This window comes from Protopterus annectens, chromosome 16.part0 (assembly GCF_019279795.1).
Source record: "Protopterus annectens isolate FY-2018-M chromosome 16.part0, PAN1.0, whole genome shotgun sequence".
In the NCBI taxonomy this organism is placed as follows: domain Eukaryota; kingdom Metazoa; phylum Chordata; order Ceratodontiformes; family Protopteridae; genus Protopterus; species Protopterus annectens.
Window position 1 is genome coordinate 294,125,192 of NC_056750.1, and position 20,418 is coordinate 294,145,609.

At 41.8% G+C, this 20,418-nt stretch overlaps 1 protein-coding gene across 1 annotated transcript in view; it reads left to right on the forward strand.

Moving 5' to 3' along the window:
• LOC122790588 (collagen alpha-1(XXVII) chain-like) overlaps positions 1-20,418 on the forward strand; it is a 1,538,899-nt gene that overhangs the window by 29,815 nt on the left and 1,488,666 nt on the right. The window contains exon 2 of the mRNA XM_044058114.1: positions 9,461-9,514. Within this exon, the coding sequence (XP_043914049.1) occupies positions 9,461-9,514 (54 nt within the window). The remainder of the gene's footprint in view (positions 1-9,460; positions 9,515-20,418) is intronic.

The following is a 20,418-nucleotide window of genomic DNA, read 5'->3' on the forward strand; positions in this document are numbered from 1 at the left end:
TTGCTGAGATTCTGCCTATAATGCCACATCATCTGCATATAGCAGCTTTTGTTGACTTGTCCCCTCTGACCTTTTTAGTAATGTAATCAATCACCAGTATGAAAAGCAGTGGGCTTAGAGCTGAACACTGATGCACATGCACTCCAACTGGGAACCCCTCTGTAAGACTGAACACTGTCCATCATTGGGCAGTACTCCCAGCTGATTGTGGTAACCAGTGGTTTATGCTGTGGGCCATCTTTTTCACTGGGGTGACTATGCAATCACTAATTCTATCACAGTGCCCTTTCCTTACAAGGAGGAAGGAAAGAAGTCTACTTGAGTTACATATGGTCAGTTTTTTATATGAGCTTGTGACTGTTTCTCTTTCTGGACCATGTGTTGGCTACCATCAAACCTTTTGCCAGACAGAAGTCTAGAATGGCTTCTCCTTCTTTATTTCTGTTGCCCCTCCCATGTGAACTCAGGCAGTCCTCATATCCAGTTCTCTCTGTCCTGATAGGTACTTTCAGTTCACCCATTATCATCACCAATTCCTGTTGTCCTGCAACTGCTGCCTCAAGGTACTCTTTTCCTCACTATCACAACCCTGCTGTGAGACATAGGCTGAGATTATGAATACTGCTCTATGATTACACTGGAGTCAGATTGCCATAAGTCTGTTACTAATTCTGATCACATCCCTTACTGTCTTCTGGAGCCTCTCCCTCACCACAGTTCCCATACCATTTCTGGCATGTCCTCTTCCTGAGTAGTAGACTCTGGATCCAAAGCCAAGTGGCCCTTCCACCTTGTCTCATGGATACATAGGGTGTGCATCCTGCTCCTTCCCATATGTACTTGCTAGCCTCATCCTGTCATTGAACCTGCATTGATTGTGGCAATTCTTAGTTCATGCTTTGCTGGTTGATTGGCTTTATGGCCAGCTTTTGTTAAACAGAGCCATTCCAGGTAACCTAGTCTTGGCAACTGGACACCAGCTGTCCAGTAGCTTATTGACTCAGACCAGCTGGGAGTTATGGCAGGCACACACTGGCTAATAGGGCATATACACCCTTCCCACCATTAGCATGGGTCCCTGGCATATGTTGGAGCAGGGCAGGTCCTCAACCCACTTATCACAGGCAAATACCCATGCCCATTTTAGTGACATTAGTTAACACAACCAATCACCTACACCCATATTTACACTGCTGAGTGGCTATCCCACAGAGACACAAGGAGAAAATGCAAACTTCTAACAGGCATTCATTGGTGGACAGGATCAAATCTTGTACCTTGTGCAACACATATACACATACAGATTACATATTTTTTTTGGATTTGGCAAGCCTCTGTCCTTATGTGTGGCCCATTTCTGACCCTTTCCCTTTTCCCTCCCCCATTTCATACATACACACACACACACACACACACACACACACACACACACACACACACACACACACACACACACACACACACACACACACACACACACACACACACACACACACACACACACACACACACACACACACACACACACACACACACACACACACACACCAACATCAGCACTCTCATCAGTAAACCCAACAAAACATATATTAATAAAGATAATATTGAAGGCACAATAGTGAAACCGGTCTGTCATGGTGAGATTGCAGTTCTGAATAAAAAGCCATTTGAGTATTGATTCCAGGAGTGCTGTTGTTGGTGCGTGTGTGTTTGTGCATATCTATGTATCTCTCTCTCTCTCCATATATATATATATATATATATATATATATATATATATATATATATAGATAGAGAGAGAGATACACACATACACACAAAAATGTGCACACACACACACACACACACACACACACACACACACACACACACACACACACACACACACACACACACATATATGTGTACACATTACCTGTTTTCCCTGTCAGTTTGTAATAGTATAGAATGGCCATGGAGTGGACCGGACTCCTTAATCCTCACTTCTGCATCCTATTTGCAATAACAGTGTAGAGTAAATAATTATCAGTAAAGGAACTGGAGTCCAGTATCTAATAGGGATATCATCCTGTTTTGATTTGTTTTTTTCAGATAATGGTTTTTTCAACAACACTGCACTCTGTATTCTTGAAGCCATGGTGGTACAGCGGTTGCGTTGTTGCCTCACAGCAAGAGGTTCTCCCATTCGATTCTTAGCTAGTGTGTGGGGAGTGCCTTCTGTGTGGAGTCTGCATGTCCTCCCCGAGATCGAGTGGCCTCAGAAAGACATGCGTGAATGGGCGTGCCTTCGCTAAAGGTTGGGCGTCGGGCTGGCAACTCGGCACCATAAAAATCTACTGCCAATCATTAGCGGATCGGAGTTCTGCTGTGGCGACCCCTAACCGGGAAAAAGCCAAAAAGACAAACAACAACAACTGCACTCTGTATTCTTATTATAGTATGACATTTTGGACAATTCATTTTACTTGCCATTATTTAAGAACATATAAAAGACTATATGTACATTTGTTTTATCAGTGACTCTGATTTATGTTTGGCGTCCTTTAAAAAGACATCAAGAGCTATGTATGCTTTAACCAACTTTACTAGAAGTATTAAAGATAGTAACAGAGATAAAACAACTGGAACTGGGACCTTTAGAAAAGGGTAGGAGCAAATTACCTAGGAAAAAAATGGGAACTGTGGGATCAATGCATGCAGAGGAGGAATGAGGTTTAAAAGAATGCAGGCTTTAGGATATGTTAAAAGTGATGTATAGTGTTTACAGCTACAGTTGTGTTGCATGGTTTGGAATGTATAATGTTTGCAGCTGTGAAGCCAAACATCATAGAAATGTTACACAATGGAAGAAAGCAAAATTATGTTTTAATTGCAGTGTTGTAGAGATAGTTTCTGAAGACAGGAAAATACATTCTGTAATAAGGAAAGCTGTTTTATAAAGGTATAGATTGTCCTGTATCATCTTGGCTTTCTATTGTTTGCAGCTCATGATGGCTTCACTGACTGCTTTTGCTTTCTTAGTCACAAAGGTCTGCCTGCACCAAGTCTTGCTGTTCATGTACCCCTACAAGTGTCCATGCATGGTGTTCTTTGACTGATGGTAATCTTTGAAGAATACATGTGCTGCTGAATTCTTTTGCAATATGAGTCTTTATACTGACACTGTCTTTACAAAGTCAGTCAGATGGTTCAAAATGACAAAACTTGAGTGCGTCCTGTGTCACTGAACTATTCACCAACTTTCCTTCTGTTCAGCATTTGTGGTCGGTGCCCTTTCTGGAAATCTGGTGCAATGTGCAGTGCAAGTGCTAATCATGCTGTTCTTCCCAGGAAAAGTTTTTCCCCAGTAGATTGTTGTGTAGTATGTTTGAAGTATGTAATACCCTTAATCAGCCATAAATGTACTTAACCTCAAATATAGACATTTGTGACTGCAAGCAATAGACTTGCTCCTATACCATTGATACATTAATTTTAGTAGTATTATTTTATTATTTGCTTTTCTTGACTTGAGTCATGATGCATTTATAAAGTTCTTTTATAGGTTCATAGGTAGGTACTAGGCTATCTGCCCGAGGGCATATATAAGCCTAGCCAGAGTGTGTCAGCTTTCACCACCCCATTGATTAACTGAGCCTCTGTCAAGAAGAGCCAATGAAGTAATCCCAGGGGTGTATTTTCTGTTACCCATCCACTCGTCAAGGTTTCTCTTGAAGAGTGTTAGTGAGGGGCTCTGCCTAATGTAGTTAGGAATTTTGTTCCAAAGCATGGGGAGTCTCTGTGACAGGAATCTATCCCTCCAGCATGTTTTGTTTATTGTTGTGGTGAGGTTTAGCTCACTAGAGCGAGTGGCTCTTAGTGACTTGGATTTCTTTAGGTGGAGCATGTCCATCAATTCTGAGTTGGACATGGCTTTGTAAGTCAGGCAGAGATCACCTCTGAGTAAGCGATATGCGACTGAGTACAGCTGGAGTTTTTCCAGTCAGGCTGCATAGGACATATGTTTGAGGCCAGTAATCCTCTTGGTGAGGTACTTTTATAGTCTTTACAGCTGTTGGAAGTGTCTTGTGAGGTACATTCCAAATGGGGCATTGTACTCTATGATGGGTCTGATGAGTGATGAGTAGAGGGGCACTATAACCCTTTATTTCTAGATGCGAACCCTTTAGTAATTAGATGGGCTACATAGAAGGATTTCGTAACTACTTTGGCAATATGATTGTCAAAGGAGAGATTACTCTCTACCTGGGTCCCCAGATCTCTTATTACCTCTTCTGTATTAAGGGGACTACCACCTATGTGGTAATTCATGGGTGTTTTGTTTTTCCCAAACGGGATGACTATGCATTTTTTGGCATTTAGCTTGAGACCATGACTTTGACACCAGGTGTCTGTCTCAGTAAGGCCCTTTTGGAGAATGTCTGTATCAGCCGGAGAGTCAATTAAGGCTCCCAGTTTGCAGTCATCAGCGAACTTGGTTAGCCATAGTCCTCCTGTGTGTGCCTGTACTTCTCAAGAAGTATATGCCGAACAGTAGGGGTCCCAGGACCGAGCCTTGTGGAACACCACTTGTAACTGGTTTAGAGTCAGACCTGGAGCCCACTATTCTTACCGTGTGAGTTCTGTCTGTAAGCCATCTGGCAACCCATCTCGTGACGTAGGGGTTTATGTTCAGGCTGGTGAGTTTTTCTATAATTCCAGAGTGGGGAATGGTGTCAAAAGTCTTGGCGAGGTCAAGGTAGGCTGTGTAAACTACCTTCCCCTCATCTATGGCCTTGGTGACTGTCTCGAAGAAGTCAACCAGGTTTAGTAGGCATGATCTGCCCTTAAAGCCGAACTGGGTCGGGTCAAGTGTTTGGAGGTTCCCAGTGTCTTTGTTAATGAGTTCCATGATGATGCACTCCATAGCCTTGCAGACCAGGCTAGTCAGGCTTATGGGGCGATAGTTACCAGGGTCAGTTGTGGCCCCTCCTTTGTGGAGCGGAATAACCGTTGCTGTGTGCCATTCTATGGGCATGTAGCCTGTGGAGAGGCTGAAGTTGAACAGTGTATTTAGGTGGGGGGTTAGTTCATTCTGTAGTTCATGCAAGACGCAGCCTGGGACACCATCTAGCCCCACTGACGCTGTGCTTTTGGCTTTTGAAAGAGCTGTTTTCACCTGTGCGCCTGTGATTTCCGGGACACTACACTTTTCCGGTATTGTTGTAGGCCCTTTTGGGGGTGAGAGGGGGGTGAAGTTTGCACTGAATCTATCTGCCAGGATGTTGACAATATCAGTGGGTTCAGTATATTTTGCGCTATTTTGCACTAGCTCAGAGCATATCTGTGAGTTGCCACTTAGATTCTTGACATAGCTAAAGAAGACTTTGTGGTTATCTTTCAAATCCTTTTTCTTTCGAAATTAGCCTTGGAGGATTTTATGAGGGACCTTAGTTTTTTACTGATACTGATCAGGGATGTCTTCCCTTCTTGGGATTTGCTTTTTTTCTGAACTAGTTTCCTCCTTCTATTGTACAGCCTGTTTATGGCAGGGGTCCACCAGACTATTTTCCTTCTCTTAGGGGAGTGAGTCTTGGTTTTGCTAGGGATGGCATGGTCCATGCTCATAGAGTGCATTTGTAAAGGTTCCTGCATCTTGGATACTTTTATCTTTAGCGTGGGGGCTGTGAAACGTACCACCTCTGTCTTAAGTAAGGTGAAATTTGCTATAGAAATGTTTTTCACTGTGGTTTCCTTGGTTGGAGGTGGTGGTGTGGTGTGGAGATCCAGAGTGATTAGTTTATGGTCTGATCTAACCAGTGACAGGTTGACCTCCAGTGTGGAACAGCTGTCACCCATGTTGGTGATGACCAGGTCCAGTATGTTTTCACCTCTGGTAGGGGAGTTTACCAGCTGATCCAGGGCATTTGAGTTGATAAATTCCAGGAAGCACTGGACCTGGGAGTTTGTACTTGAGTAGTTTTCCCAGTTAACGGTAGGGTAATTGAATTTGCCCAATATCAGGGTGTTCGGTAGGACCTTCATGTTTTCCAGTGTCTCCAGAAAGGCAGAGTGGTGGTCCTGGGTCATGGAGGGTAATCTGTAGCAGGCCACAATTTGCATTGCAGATTTGCCTGATGTTAGCTGCACATGGATGATCTCGGAGGTATCATGCTGCGCCACTAACCTGGAGGTGTAGGTATCCTTGATGAATATGGATACACCCTCTCCTTTTGTGTTTTGGTCCATGTTCTGTGGCCAAAATGTGTGGTATGAGTTGTAGCCTGGTAGTGCTGGGGTGCTCTATGAAGCCTTGAACCAGGTTTCAGTTACTGCACAGATGTCAACGTTCTCCATACTGAGGAGTGCTTCGTGCGTGTGCATTTTGAGATTTAAATTCTTGCCATTGAGTAGTATAGCCCTCATTTTTTTATTTGTGGTGTTTACGGAGGTGGGTTTGACTTTTGAGCCTTGCCTAAAAAGGCACTATGGGGGCAGAAAGAACCTTGGCCAGTATTCGAAAGCCTGGGGGTGACAGGTGCAAGCCGTCTCTTGCGAAGCAACGAGGCTTGTCGAGCATGTTGTCCCAGGCTGACAGACACTGGATCCCCTTTGAATGACACCAAAAGCTTAGCCAATTTTTGAAATTGATCATTTTTTCTTTATACTGCAGTATCATTCTTGGTGAGGGCAGGATGCTACTCAGGGTCAGGGTCATACCTGCCTGGGCTACATGATCAGAGAGCTCTTCCATGTCTCTTTTCATGTAGTCCAGGGAGGTACGTCTCAGGTCATTCACACCAACATGAACAATGACAGATCATATTTGTACTTGTTCTGGAGTGACCTGAGTGCTTGTGTTATGTGGCAGATTCTGGCTCCCGACAGGCAGCTAACAGTAACTTTCTCCTTGTCTAGCCTAGTGAGTGGAACATCATTGTGCCTGACTATAGAGTCACCTATTACTAGTGTGTTAGGTATGTTATTTTGCCTTAAGGGCTGTGATTGTGCGGCACACTGATTTTGTGTTTTATGTGTTGTCTGGTTTGTGATGGGAGGTGCAGGTTTTTTGGGTGTCTGCTTTGGAGGTCCGTGATGCTTTTGCAGGTTTTTATTTAGAGCCTCCGAGTATGATTTTGTGTATTTATGTGTATTATTTGCCAGTGCTGGTTTAGTATGTCTATGTGAGACTGGAGGTGTGTTGCAAGTGCAAACCTTCTCCTCATGACTGCCTGTTCCAGTCTTGGGTGGAGAGAGCTTAGCCTCCAGTTTAGCTATATAATTGCATCTCTCGCATATGTTAATGTTTTGTGGTAGGAGGAGAGGGTTGTCTGTGTACGAGAAGCAGTTGTAACATTGCCTCAGGATACTCAGGTTCACCAGCTGGACTGGAGAGTATACCTAAAATTGCCCTTTGGTCATGCCTGAATTGTAGGGTGAGCTGCTTAGTCGCTTGGTTGGTGAGGGGTGAATAATGAGCCTTGCCCTGCTGGGCAATCAAGTGTCGGGGTATATTAGTGCTTGCTATTATGTCTGAGCAAGTGCTGGACTGTAGAATGCTTTTTAAGTGCTTAGGTTGAGGGTTAGACTACTTTCAAGGGAAAAACTGAAGAGGAGACTTGGTGGAGCCAGGTTAAATTTAGCCCTAGCTAACCGGCACTGCCTGGATGTGCAAAACTGCAAATGTGGTTTTTACAGCAGGGAAATGAAAGAGATACAAATTTGCCCAAAATGGCCTATAAACTACTAAAGTATGGGCTGGAACCACTCCTCCAGGGACAGATGGCTGCTCAAAGCTCCCTCTCTCACAAGTGAACAGAGAAACCTCCCTCTATCCAAGTAAGGTATGGGCAACTCAGAAAATTGTAACACAGCCCTGAATTCAGCACTAGCCTGAAAACTGGACTATACTAGCTTAGAAAGGTGAGAAACAAGGAAAATTGTTTTTTTTTAAGATAAGGCAAAAACAGTAAAAAATACACTTAAAACAGCTTTAAATGACTACAAACAGTAAAAAATACACTTAAAATAGCTTTAGATGACTACAAGCAATCAGAAAAGGATTTTAAACAAATTACCCAATTAACCAGTAAAAAAATATCAAAACTGAGCCCTGTTCCTGTAGTCTTCAATCAGACAAGTTCTAACTGCACACTCTTGCCACTTGGTTGCAGGGGAACTTTCTCCAAAAAAGAAGGCCTGGATTAGTGCTCAAATTATACAAACAAAGCTAGATTCAGCAGGCCTGGACCTAGTCTATGCTACAGCAAACAAGGTGCACCAATTTCAGTAAGAAACAGTTCAGATATGCAGGCACTATAAGCCTTTAACCAGAAATGCCCAGCTCAGAAGGGCAGAGTCCAGCCTCTCCTCCCACAAGAGTGCAGACCACAAACCTTCATAATGTAAAATAACTGGCCTGAAGCCCAAGTGCTTAAACCAGAACTAATACTTTTAGAATAACAGACACTGAGCCTTCAATCAGCAGTTTCCAACTTAAAGGGATGTAAGCTACCTGTCCTGCCACAACAATGCAGACCCCAAACCTTCTTAATGTAAAACAACTGGTCTGAAGCCCAAGTGCTTAAACCAAAAGGCTTAGAATGATAGTTACACCAAGCAGTAATAAATACAATTGAGTACTTTTAAGATGACACAAAAGCAAAATAAAGTAATAAAGTAGGAAGAAACACAAATACAGTAAAAGCAAATGAAAAAAGTGCAAATTTTTTTTTTTTTTTTTTTTTGAGTGAGCAAATGAGATGGGCCCAGGAGGAGTATCCAAATGCAAATTTACAAGAGGGGCGGACAGGTTCAAAGCCACCAAGATTAACACCAAAACAAAAGCAGGGAGGGTGGGTGGAGAACTAACTGAAAAAACAGAGCCACAACTTCCAGCTAGATAGTATCCAATGCAACACAAATCAATTTAAATTCTGTATTTGAAAAAAGTGCAGATAAAGATTTACTTAAATTCACTTATACATCCAGTTGATTGCATGTAGGTCTTAGCTGGCCAAAGCTCACAGTTTAAGCAGAAAATAATCCAAAATGTACCACTTATACAAGGCAGAAACCAAATAACAATGAAGTGAACTACCCCCACTTATCACTGGCTATGCAGAATTCTAACAAGTATTAACTGAAAAAACAGAGCCACAACTTCCAGCTAGATAGTATTCAATGCAACACAAATAAATCAATTTAAATGCTATATTATTTGAAAAAAGTGCAGATAAAGATTTACTTAAATTCACTTATACGTCTAGTTTATTGCATGTAGATCTTAGCTGGTGACTGATAATGCATTTTTTCCTCAGATTAGGTATTTTAGAGTTGTGCTTTGCTGTTTTTGGATATGATCACAGGCTGATTATTATCAAGAGTGTATTAGTAATGCTGGATGCTGTCTAGTCACATACATTTTACTGCAGCACTTACTGAAACTAAATATATAATTGTGTTTTTTTTCCTGTTATAGGGTCGACCTGGCAGAAAAGGATTTCCTGGACATCCTGGCCCTGATGGTCCAAAGGTAAATTCCATTTTTTCCCTAATTCAGGCTGTAAGAGTAGCTTAGTAGTCTTGTATTATTGTTATGGAATGCCATTTAGTGACAGTAATGCTAATGGGGTATTGGAAATTCAAACCTACTTCATGTGTAAAGATGGAAAATATTGCAACATATTTTATGTTAGTTTTAGCAGAAAAAGATACATTTGTTATCACACAGAGAGGTGTGTATTCTCAGCTAAGTGGAATTAAGAATTTTTGTCAGTTATTATCCTGGAAACTCCATCAAAAATCCCAAGAGAAAATTACTCATCCATTCCGCTGCTGTAATCAGTCAAGCTGCAGCATTCCCCATATTCAGTTAATCAAAAACAATCCTGTAGTTAACATTTTAAATTTCAGAACAAAAATAAGCATCAGGGACATCAATCAAACACATGAAGAAGCCACCAAAAAAGGATTTTCTTAAACTTGACAGTGAATGATTTTTTCATACTTTGCTCTCATTGATCTATTACAGAAAGAAGACTACAGTCAGTAATGTACCAGATGTCTCAAGATCTCTAGTTTTTCTTTTGCAGGATTCATGTCAAGCAAAACAAAACTATATAATTTGGATTGATAAAGGTTACCACAAAGTGTACCATATGTGTACATATTGTGTACAATTTCTGAATTCAGGAACAACCTTACCACACTGCTTGTGCTGTCTGTTTACTCATAAAGGTTACACTAAAAGTACACATGGTGTACACTTTATTTGTCTTATTTATTTATTTAACATTTGTTTACTGGGAAAGTCTGACTGGAACAGAGCCCTATTTTCAGCGGAGGCCCAGGGAGAAACTCTCTAGACAAATGTCTTTTGGAATGTGTGAGGAAACTGGAGCATGCAGAGGAGATCCATGTGAATGCAGGGAGGACATGCAGACTTCGCACAGAAGGTAACCCAGCCAAGAACTGAACAGGAGAACCTTTTGCTGTGAGGCGACATCTGTAACTGCTGCACCATTGTGCTGCCCAGACTTTGAGGTAAACTTTATGCATCCAGCCTTATGTCTGTGAGTTTTGTTTGTTTTCTTTTCCATGAAGAGTTTAACATACCCTGCCTATAACTCCAAAGTTTATATATATTTTTTTATTTTACTTAAATTAGCGTACAGTGCAGCAGTAATATTTGTGTAGCTAGAGTACAGTCTCAGTAACAGGTTTCTGTGGTTGTTGAGATAAAGAGCATTGGAATTTTATTAAAAATGCCTCCACTTTTAGTCAACATTTAATCAACCACAAAAATTTTTTCTGTTCCAGTTACAATGCTTAATTTAAAAAGAATGTTGTCACTTAAGCAATTCTATCATAAACTAAATTAAGCCCTGATTATATGAGACAGATGAAATTGTGCATTGTAAATCTTATACAGAATGCACTAGTTTATGAAGAGTGCTTATAATGTCTATATCATTTGCTTACAAAAATGTTTTATCTCTTTATTTGTCCTTTATTGACCAGGTTAGTCCCACTAAGCTAAAAGCATCTTTTCTGGGGAGACCAGATGTGGTATTTGTACTACTAAGGGAAATTTGGCTAGGACAATGGGCAATTTCCCGTTTTTTTTTTTTTTTTTTTTTAATAATTCAGTGGATATTTTACATCCACCTGAGTTAACATCAACTTAAGCAGATGGGATCTTGGTTTAACATCTCATCTGAAGGATGGCAGACTCAGGAGCACAACAACCCTTCTGCTGTACTGCAGTGCCAACAATTTGAAAGTTAATCCAATCACCTGGAGTGGGAAAAGAACCCACAACCTTCTGCTCCTCTATCACCCAAGGCAAGGGTATAACACATTAATATTTTTTTTTTGCCCCTCCCCAAAATATTTCTGTGGTCTTGCATGTTTTTGACCAAGTGAATGTTCTATAACTGACTTACAGGCACAGTCTGTTTCCGGTATTACCAGTACTAACACACAGCAATTCCTGAAATCCTGTTACAAAAGTGATAACTGATCAGTGACATCCGTTAAACTGTATGTTTTTTTGTATGTCCAGCATAATTTCTAGGAAATCTAGTATAAACTCATACTCTTCAGAAAACTCAATTTTGTACCAGTCTACATAATAAAAAGTGATTAAGTCTTCCAGAGGTAATAACATGGGTATGCTCTATAAATTCAAAAATAATTCCCTCTGCCTAAGGCCAAATTCATTCTATGTGTGTGTGTGTGTATATATATATATATATATATATATATATATATATATATATATATATATATATATACACACACACACACACACACACACACACACACACACACACACACACACAAACACACACACACACACATGCACATACATACACACAGTACAGTAGAGAATGTATAAAAGAAAAATTTAGTTATTTGACGGGAATTGAATTCAGGACATCCAGCAATCCAAAGTTGTTACTGCCTGTGGACCATCAAAAAGCCACTTTGCATGATGTAAAAATGTGCCTACTCCTGAGATCTTTAGAACTTTGTTGTCTGAAGCTTTATGGTCGCAGTAGATTCATCCTTGCAAAATTGGTCTGAAAAGGAAGAGTCAGACAAAAACTGATTCACAAAATTTGAACCTCATGATAATTCAAGAAGTGTAAAGAAAGTCTAATCTGGAACAGGGACACCAGGAACCATATCTGAAGCCAAGCCATGGAGTAGTATTCAAAACTGAGTATCTGATTTGCTGGTAACCTACATAGCTCAGTTCAGCTAACTCTGAAAAATTGTGTAACAGCTATCTTTCCAAGTCCTTACAGCCAGCAACCTTCTTTGTGGCCTCAGCACAGTGAAGGGCGTTGGCTGTAAAGACTTGAAAAGTAACTTGTTTGCTAGGGGAAGTACTGGACCATGTGTAGGTGATTGAAAAGTGCCTATTAGATATAGCTGATCTTAATCTGAAGCTGTTGTTCAGGAGAGACCACAGTGGATGTGTAGGTACTCACACGTCACTGGCAGGGTGCTTTACAGTTGTACTCTGCACCAGTAGATGAAAGGGTCACTTCTGTAAGATTGTGAGTTGCAGAAAAGAAACCTCCATTTATTTGAGTATGTACATCCAGTAACTCTTCCGTGTATTGGGCATTTTTGGAAACCATGGAAGTGGTGTTTGATGCCACCTACTGTCTCTCTGTATTTCTAGTCAGAGCCTTGCAGAATTCATGGTGGGAATGATGGAAATACCTGGGGAAGCACAATAGAAAAGAATGCTGTTTATGATTTGAACATGTATGGTGAGTTGTTATTAGATTTCTTTGTTAGCTGTGGATTGTCCAGAACATTCAACATGTTCAAACACAAGACTGATCATATAAAACAATTTTTATACATAACTGCTGCCTGTACAATCCACTAAATTGCATGTGGGCTTTCTCTTTAGTAACTCCACCTCTGTAAAATCTTAGAATGTATAAATGTAAATAGAAATGTAATTACTCTATGTTTACCTGGGACATAGTATAATGCAATGTGAGCAAATGGAGCTTTTATCCGTGGGCCTCCGCTGAAAATGGGTGTTACCCATCGGACTTTCCCAGGAAACAGACAAATAAATAAATAAATAAATAAATAAAATATGTGTTATTGATACCAAAACACCTTTAACAAAAGGTTGATAACCGACTTTGTATTTGTGTAATTAGACCAAAATCTATATATTCTGGGCACTTTGATTAAGAGAGATTATAAGCTGTCAAATGATCATTAGATAGAGATGAGTTGGTAAGATGTTTGATATGGTGACTAGATAGACACAAGAAACGTATGCATGCAGAGATGGTAACTTGGCAGTGCCTGCTATATTATCTTCTACCTCTGAAAGAGCTGCTTCTGTGTACAAAAGAAGGGTAGGGCTAAGACTTCTCTATAGTTCTTTTTCACAGTGTCAGTAATTGAGTTTGAAGTATGGAGCTGTGGCTGAAAGGATGGTCTGTGAGTGTTATGGTCATTATCCAAGGACCAGCGGGTGGACATCAGTGATTAAGAAAGGCATCAAGTCTAAGGAAGAGGCCTATCTGAGGTATATCTGGGAAGTTGTGGTATATCACACTTTGCTGTTGTCCTCTTGAATAGACTACTGTTCAGGAGTTGGGCATGTGAGTTGGAGTCTACCTTCTGGAGGTCCTTGAGGTTTCACTTTTCTAGCAGAGCCTACTGTGTGCCTGGTAGAGGAATATTTATATATATATATATATATATATATATATATATATATATATATATATATGTGTGTGTGTGTATATACCACTTTTCAATCCCGAAATTTTTGACCACTCCAAGATTATACTGCCATCTTAGTGTTATTCCTTAGTCTGCATGCTGTTTAAAATTTGTAAAATTTGTTGTTTTATTCTCTCTCTCATAAATATGTAATATTAAACATTAAACTCTTAATAAATACATTTCTTTGCCATGCTGTTAGGGTAGGGTCTCCATATTTGACCAGTAGATACTGGCAGACAAGGAGTAGAAGACCTGTGACAGTCACCAAATTGATGGCTTTTTATGAGATGAGTTTGTTAAGGCCACAAAGAATGACTTTTCAGTTGGCCTCATAGACATTCTGGTAAACCATCTTATACCTAGGTAACTGACACACTGCACTGACTAGTTTCATCAAGGGTGAAAAACACTAATTTTGAGTGAAAACTTTGCCACTAGGCGGAATGAACAGTTTGAGGGACTCCTGGACCCAGATGCCAAATGATCATTTAAATGGACTGGCCAAAAAAGCAACTTTATGGACTGGGTCCATTTCTATAAATGAGTTCACTCTGCAAGTTAAAAAACTCTTAGGTGACAAGATTATTAATGTGTTTGAATTCTGGCAGGAAAGATTGAATTGTGTTGTATTTGATTGGGGTGTCATAGTTAATTTGCCTTTTCAGTGTTACAGAGAAGACAGACAGTAGTTATGTACTGGCAAACTATGATGGTGGCCCCATTTTTACAAAAACAGTAAGAGAGAAAATTGTAGTCTGCTCATGTTCCTTAGGCATCTTGGAAAAACCTCTGCTAGGATGTTAGAAATTGGACTTTATCTGGAGTCTGTGTCTCTCTACCTACAGACATTGAAAATAGAAACAGAGACCCTTGAAAAGTAGGTACATGCAGATATAATCTGGGCTTCTAATTAGCATAAAATGTTAATACCAAATATCACATAACTCTTCCGTTTTCTAGGTAGAAATGTGGGATACTACTCATAAACATGTTTAAAAAATAGGGAGTGACAAAAATGATTGAAACATGTAAGTACGTATCAAAGAAACAGTATAAAATCTATAGACTTGAACTGTATTGCAAAACTCTACCGCAGATGATGATTTATTTTTGCTTTTGAAAAGGGGAGATGTAATATGTTTGCCCTCTCTCTTTAAATTATTGGTGCCACTAATATGTTGGCCATGTAATGTGGTTTTCTATGTATTAGACACCTTCAAAAATTGTGTGTGATAAGAGGGATTCAGGACATACCTTCATGAATAGGAAGAGTTGGGAAGGCTGCTTGAGTCTGTAATTTAAGAAGAGTTTTGTGGTTTCCATCCTGTCCATCATCTGTTACTGCACAGATACTGCAAGATTTATGAAAGTTTACTGGCATAGTTTGCATATAGTTTTTTTTCAACCTGAGAAAGGCATATCACATGGTCCCAGTGTTTACTGAACAAGATGCAAGTCCAAATTAGAAGAATCACCATGGGTGTAGCCTTGGCATCTGAATATACCAATACCTACCTACCCAGGAAGGAACATGTATTGTTAAATATTTATATCCATACCTAAGGTATGCAGTTTTATAAACATTTAGATGGCATACTTATATGGTGTAGAGGTTGTGGACATTGTCCAAACTTTTGCAGTTTCATTGGAAAGATGCTGTGCCTCTTAAAAACAGAAATTAAATATCTGATATTGTCAGTTTTTCATTTCATCCTCACATATAGGTTTGAATCTGAATCATCGGATCCGATTCAGCTGTTACTAATCTTGTGGCAACCAAAAAGCTCTTGGACACCTCCCCTTACCCACAATGCACCTCTCCCTGTTACCCCAGATCTCGTTTGCCAGAAGTGGTCTAAACCTTTCGCTCTTGGACAGTCAGATGGTATTTACAATTTTTCTCACAATCCTTATCCTTTTCTTTAATTGCTGGTAGTGGGATTAATTTTCCCATTCTCCCCTTTATTCTGAACTCTCTTTTTCCCAGCAGTAACCATTTTTATTAGGTTGCTTTCCTTTTTCCTCCCATATACTCTTTGTGGTAACTTTGCTACTATCGTTAGTAGCTCCCTCCCTCTCAGTTTCCCTTCCTTCTCAAAAAAAGAAAGTTTCTGTCTTTTTATTGTATTTTTTCTTTCCTAGCTCTGCGAGGATTTGCTTTCTGTGTGTGTGTGTGTGTGTGTGTGTGTGCGTGTGCGTGTGTGTGTGTGTGTGTGCGTGTGTGTGTGTGTGTGTGTGTGTGTGTGTGTGTGTGTGTGTGTGTGTGTGTGTGTGTGTGTGTGTGTGTGTGTGTGTGTGTGTGTGTGTGTGTGTGTGATCTCTGCCACCTTTTATCTTTCTAAATAGCTGAGAACAATATAAGCCAGCATGCTTTAAAAAAATGTGCAAAGTGCAGTCACAAAATTCCGTTCAGTGACTCGCACTCTTTGTGCATCTACAGTCTAGGTCCCCTCCATCTGCAGGAAGACTGTGCGGTTTGCCAATCTTTTAACCACAGGGCCCTGATTGAAAGAAAAAATAAACTTATTTTGAGGGGAATGTTACCAACTTCCTTTGCTGAGGCCATTTCTGGTAGTGACCCCAAATATGTGGCTAAATCTAAATCATCTCATTCGAGCCCTGCTTCTTCTTCCTCCAAAAGTTCAGATAGACGGAAGAAGAGATATTACTCAACTCCAACAGATTTTTTGGTGCTGAGACCTAAAACTTCCAAACCTTGTGATTCAGTGGCTTGCTTGGAGCCTTCATTGCCGAGCACCTCTTTATCAGATCTGGCTTCTATCTGGAACCAATAGGTCGGAGCAGTTCAGGTTAGATCCGACCTTCAGTCTCTTTAAACCCATTGTATCTCTGCCAAAGACTTGGTACTCCCCATCTTATATACCCTGTGCCTCTGAGGGTACCGTCTCCTTTCCTGAGCAAGTTGAAGTCACCTTCGGCATCCTCTTCCCATTCTGCTGGAAGCCTTACTGAAGAAGATGTGGAACGGATGGTGCAGAAAATTTTGTGGGCACAGTGCATTACTAAATCCCCTCTTAGCCCTGACCTAAACAGTCTAGGGTTTATCCAAGCCATCCACTCCCCTTTTGATTCTTCCTCTGACTTCAGGGTCAAGCCTTGGAGTTATCGGATCTGATACGCCAGTGTCTTCCATCTCAGATCCGAGGATTTCCTTTTATTCTGATTGGACCTCTACTCGGAGCTCTTCAGCTTTTTTGGAGCCAGATAGCTTTCAGAGCCATAGCAAGCCTCATGGGCCATTTGTGAATTCAACTTTCAGACCCTCTGAGCAGTCTGTGCACCTCGGGTCTTCCACAAAGGTATGCCAAAGGCTGGCTTCTACCCAGGGAAAGCTGTCTTTGGAGCTGGAGAGGACTCCATCCCACAGGCATAGCTTGTTGGAGCTGGAGTCCCTCACCACTCAGGAGCAGTCAGTCTTTGGGAATCTGGAGAGGGCTATAGCTGTCACTGCAACTAGGAAGTCATCTCCCCCCTTGGATCCTCAACCCCATTGATGCCCCTTGCGCACACCTTCTGACCAGGATGTTCCACAGTGACAGCAGACCTTAGGCTCCAGGATACCCGTCGGGGTACCCCTGCCTCTTCTGATACCTCCCCAGAGTATCCCACTGAGGAAGTTCATCAAAAGAGGTCTTGCAAGAGGAAGCATTTGCACTCCACTGAGGAGTCAGCCACGGAAGACACTGACCTCAATGAGGGAGAAGGATCCCCATGGTCACCTCCTGAGGATGTTACCTTAGGGGAATTCTTGGAGATTTTAAAACAGAGAGGTAGCTGGCAGTCCAGTAATCCTTCTCCTGAGGAGTCAGTCTACCTGTCGGTCTTTGGATACCAACCATCTACCTCCTGGGTTACTCTGCCCACCAATCAGCTCATAGAATATATCACTCGGCGGGAGTGGGAGAGCCCAGATTCCATCGAGCCAACCCCCTCAGAGACCAAACAAAATAATCACCGCTCCAGCTGATAAGAAGTTTTGAATAAAAGGGGTTGCAGTAGATGCCGTGGTCATGGTGGCAGCTACCAAAAAGGAACTATCAAAGGAGAGTTCTGCTATTCATCCTCCTAATAAGAATTCCAGGACAGTGGATAGATGCAGGAAGTGAGTTTTTTCTTCAACAACTTTTGCCTTGTGATCACGGAATTACCTTTCCCATTTTACTAGGTTACAAAGGGATCAGTTCAAGGAGCTGTCAGATACCCTTGAGGGAGCCATAGCTGAGGGAGCCTGAGAAAAGGTTGCTTCCCAATTGGCAACCCTACATTTTGTAACTAATTCTTCCATGAGGCTCACACACATGCAGCAGAGGAAACGAGGACAGGTGCGGGCTCCCTCATATCTATTAGGCATGCCTGGATGTGCCTGTGCAACTTTGCAGAGCCTTTTAAGTCTTTGTTTGTCCATGCTTCATTTGATGGCATGTCCCATTTTGGTCCCAAGGTCAAAGATACATTACCCAGGTGTGAAAAGGATGGTAAGACCCTTTCTGCCATGGGCATACATTTTTCCACCCCTCAGAGCCCTTACCCTAAGGGTCATAGATGTGGTGGTAAAATGTGGTTCAAGAATTCACAAGGGTCTTACCAGGACACACATGGAGAGAGTTCTCCCAGGGGCAGGGAGAGGGACAGTTCCAGAAGATGCCACCCTTGTGGCAGAGGTGGCCTGCAGAACCAGTGGTCCCGAGAGCCCTTCCTTGGGAAACCCCTCCAGCACTCCTGAAAGGAGGGCCAGCTGCCCACCTCTGGAGGCAATCGGGGGTCGACTATCCCTGCACTGAAGAGCCTGGCTAAAAATAACCACCAATATATGTGTGCAGAAGATAATATCCAGAGATTATCTTATCCCCCCCCCCCCGAACAGAATCCTAGTCATAAGGATCAAGCAGTCATTCAAATTCAAAAACTGCTGGACAAAAGAGTCATCCAATTCTGGATCTCAGCAGATTAAACAAGTCAGTCCGACACCACAAGTTCCGAATGGTTATGGTACAGTCCATACTTCCTTTTTTTGGGACAGGATGATTAGATGTGCTCCATAGACCTTCAGGATGCATACTACCATATAGAGATGGATAGATGATCCAGAATTTTCCTACACTTTCAGCTGGGAGCCTGTCATTACCAGTTCAGAGCGCTGTCCTTTGGTCTCACTACTGCCCCCAGAGTGTTCACCAACTGCATGGCAGTGGTAGCAGCTCAAATGAGATGACAAGCATTCCGTGTGTTTTCCCATTTGGATGACTGGCTCATATCGACGCTGACCAGGCATCTACTTATTTGAGCAAGAGACTGTGTTATCCAAACTATACAGAGCTAGGTATAGCCATAAATTATGAAAAATCTCATTTGGACCCTTTTCAAACACTGGAATTTATATGAGCCATTCTGAACATGACTCAGATGATTGCAAAACTTCCACCCACCAGAGTGTTAACAGTTAGGTGCCAAATGGACAGATTGCTCCAGAACAAGAAGATAGTCACCCATCATGTCTTACAGGCTTTAGGTTCAGTGGCTGCTGCTGTAGTCTTGGTTCTGCTGGCAAGATCTACATGTGAATACTATAATGGCTTCTGGCTGCCCAGCGGTCAATTATCCACCAACCGATGTCTTAGCAAATTCTCATTACGGACACCTGCAAAAGAGTCCTATCATGGTGGATTCATTCCATCGAATTAACACAAGGTTGAGCTTTTGTTCCCCCACAACCATAGGCCACAGTGACCACGGATGCTTCCCAGATGGTGAGGGGGAGGTCATTATCTGGGGAAGACGGTCCAAGGCATCTGGTCTACCGACGAGGCCAGTTTGCACATAAACATCCTGGAGATGAGGGCAGTGCTTCTAGTGTAGCAGGCCTTTCAGACTGCTCTACTTCTGGGAACAGTAGCAATTGAATCAGACAACATGTCTGTGATCTGGTACATAAACAAGCAAGGGGGAACCAGATCATACCACGTGTGTCGAGAAGCGCTCAGAGTGTAGCAATGGGTGATCTCATCCAACCGTTTTCTTGTACCAATGCACATCCTGGGAAAGTCCATTGTGATAGTGGACAAGTTGAGCAGATCCATTCTCCTGCCTCACGAGTGGTCCCTTAACCAGAATGTAGCGGAAGAAATTTTCCGCAGATGTGGCTGGCCTTGCTGCGACCTCTTTGCATCCCCTCTGAACAACAAATGCAGCAGCTACTTTTCCCTAATCCCTCCAGCGGAGGAATCCCCGAGGGATGGTCTCATACAGGATTCAACTGCCAGTCTCCTGTATGTCTTTATCCCTACCCCCTTGATCCCCAAATTTCTTCAGAAAGCAAACAGGTTGAAGAGATCAGTAATCCTCATTGCTCCATTTTGGCCTCAACAAATATAGTTTCCCTTCCTCTGGCCTCATTTACAGAAGAATCCCTGGATTCGGGAACCAACTCAAGATCTCCTCTCACACCTGACAGGAATGATTCTTCCCAACCTTTCCAACCTCAAGCTAACAGCTTGGTTCCTGTTGATAGCCTGACAGCCTGCTCTTCTCCCCAGTCCACCATAGTTTGCTATCCTCCCATAAGCCATCCACGCAAAACTGTTATAGGAGCAAATGGAAAAGGTTTGTAATTTGGGCTCAACAACATAATGTAGATCCCTTCAC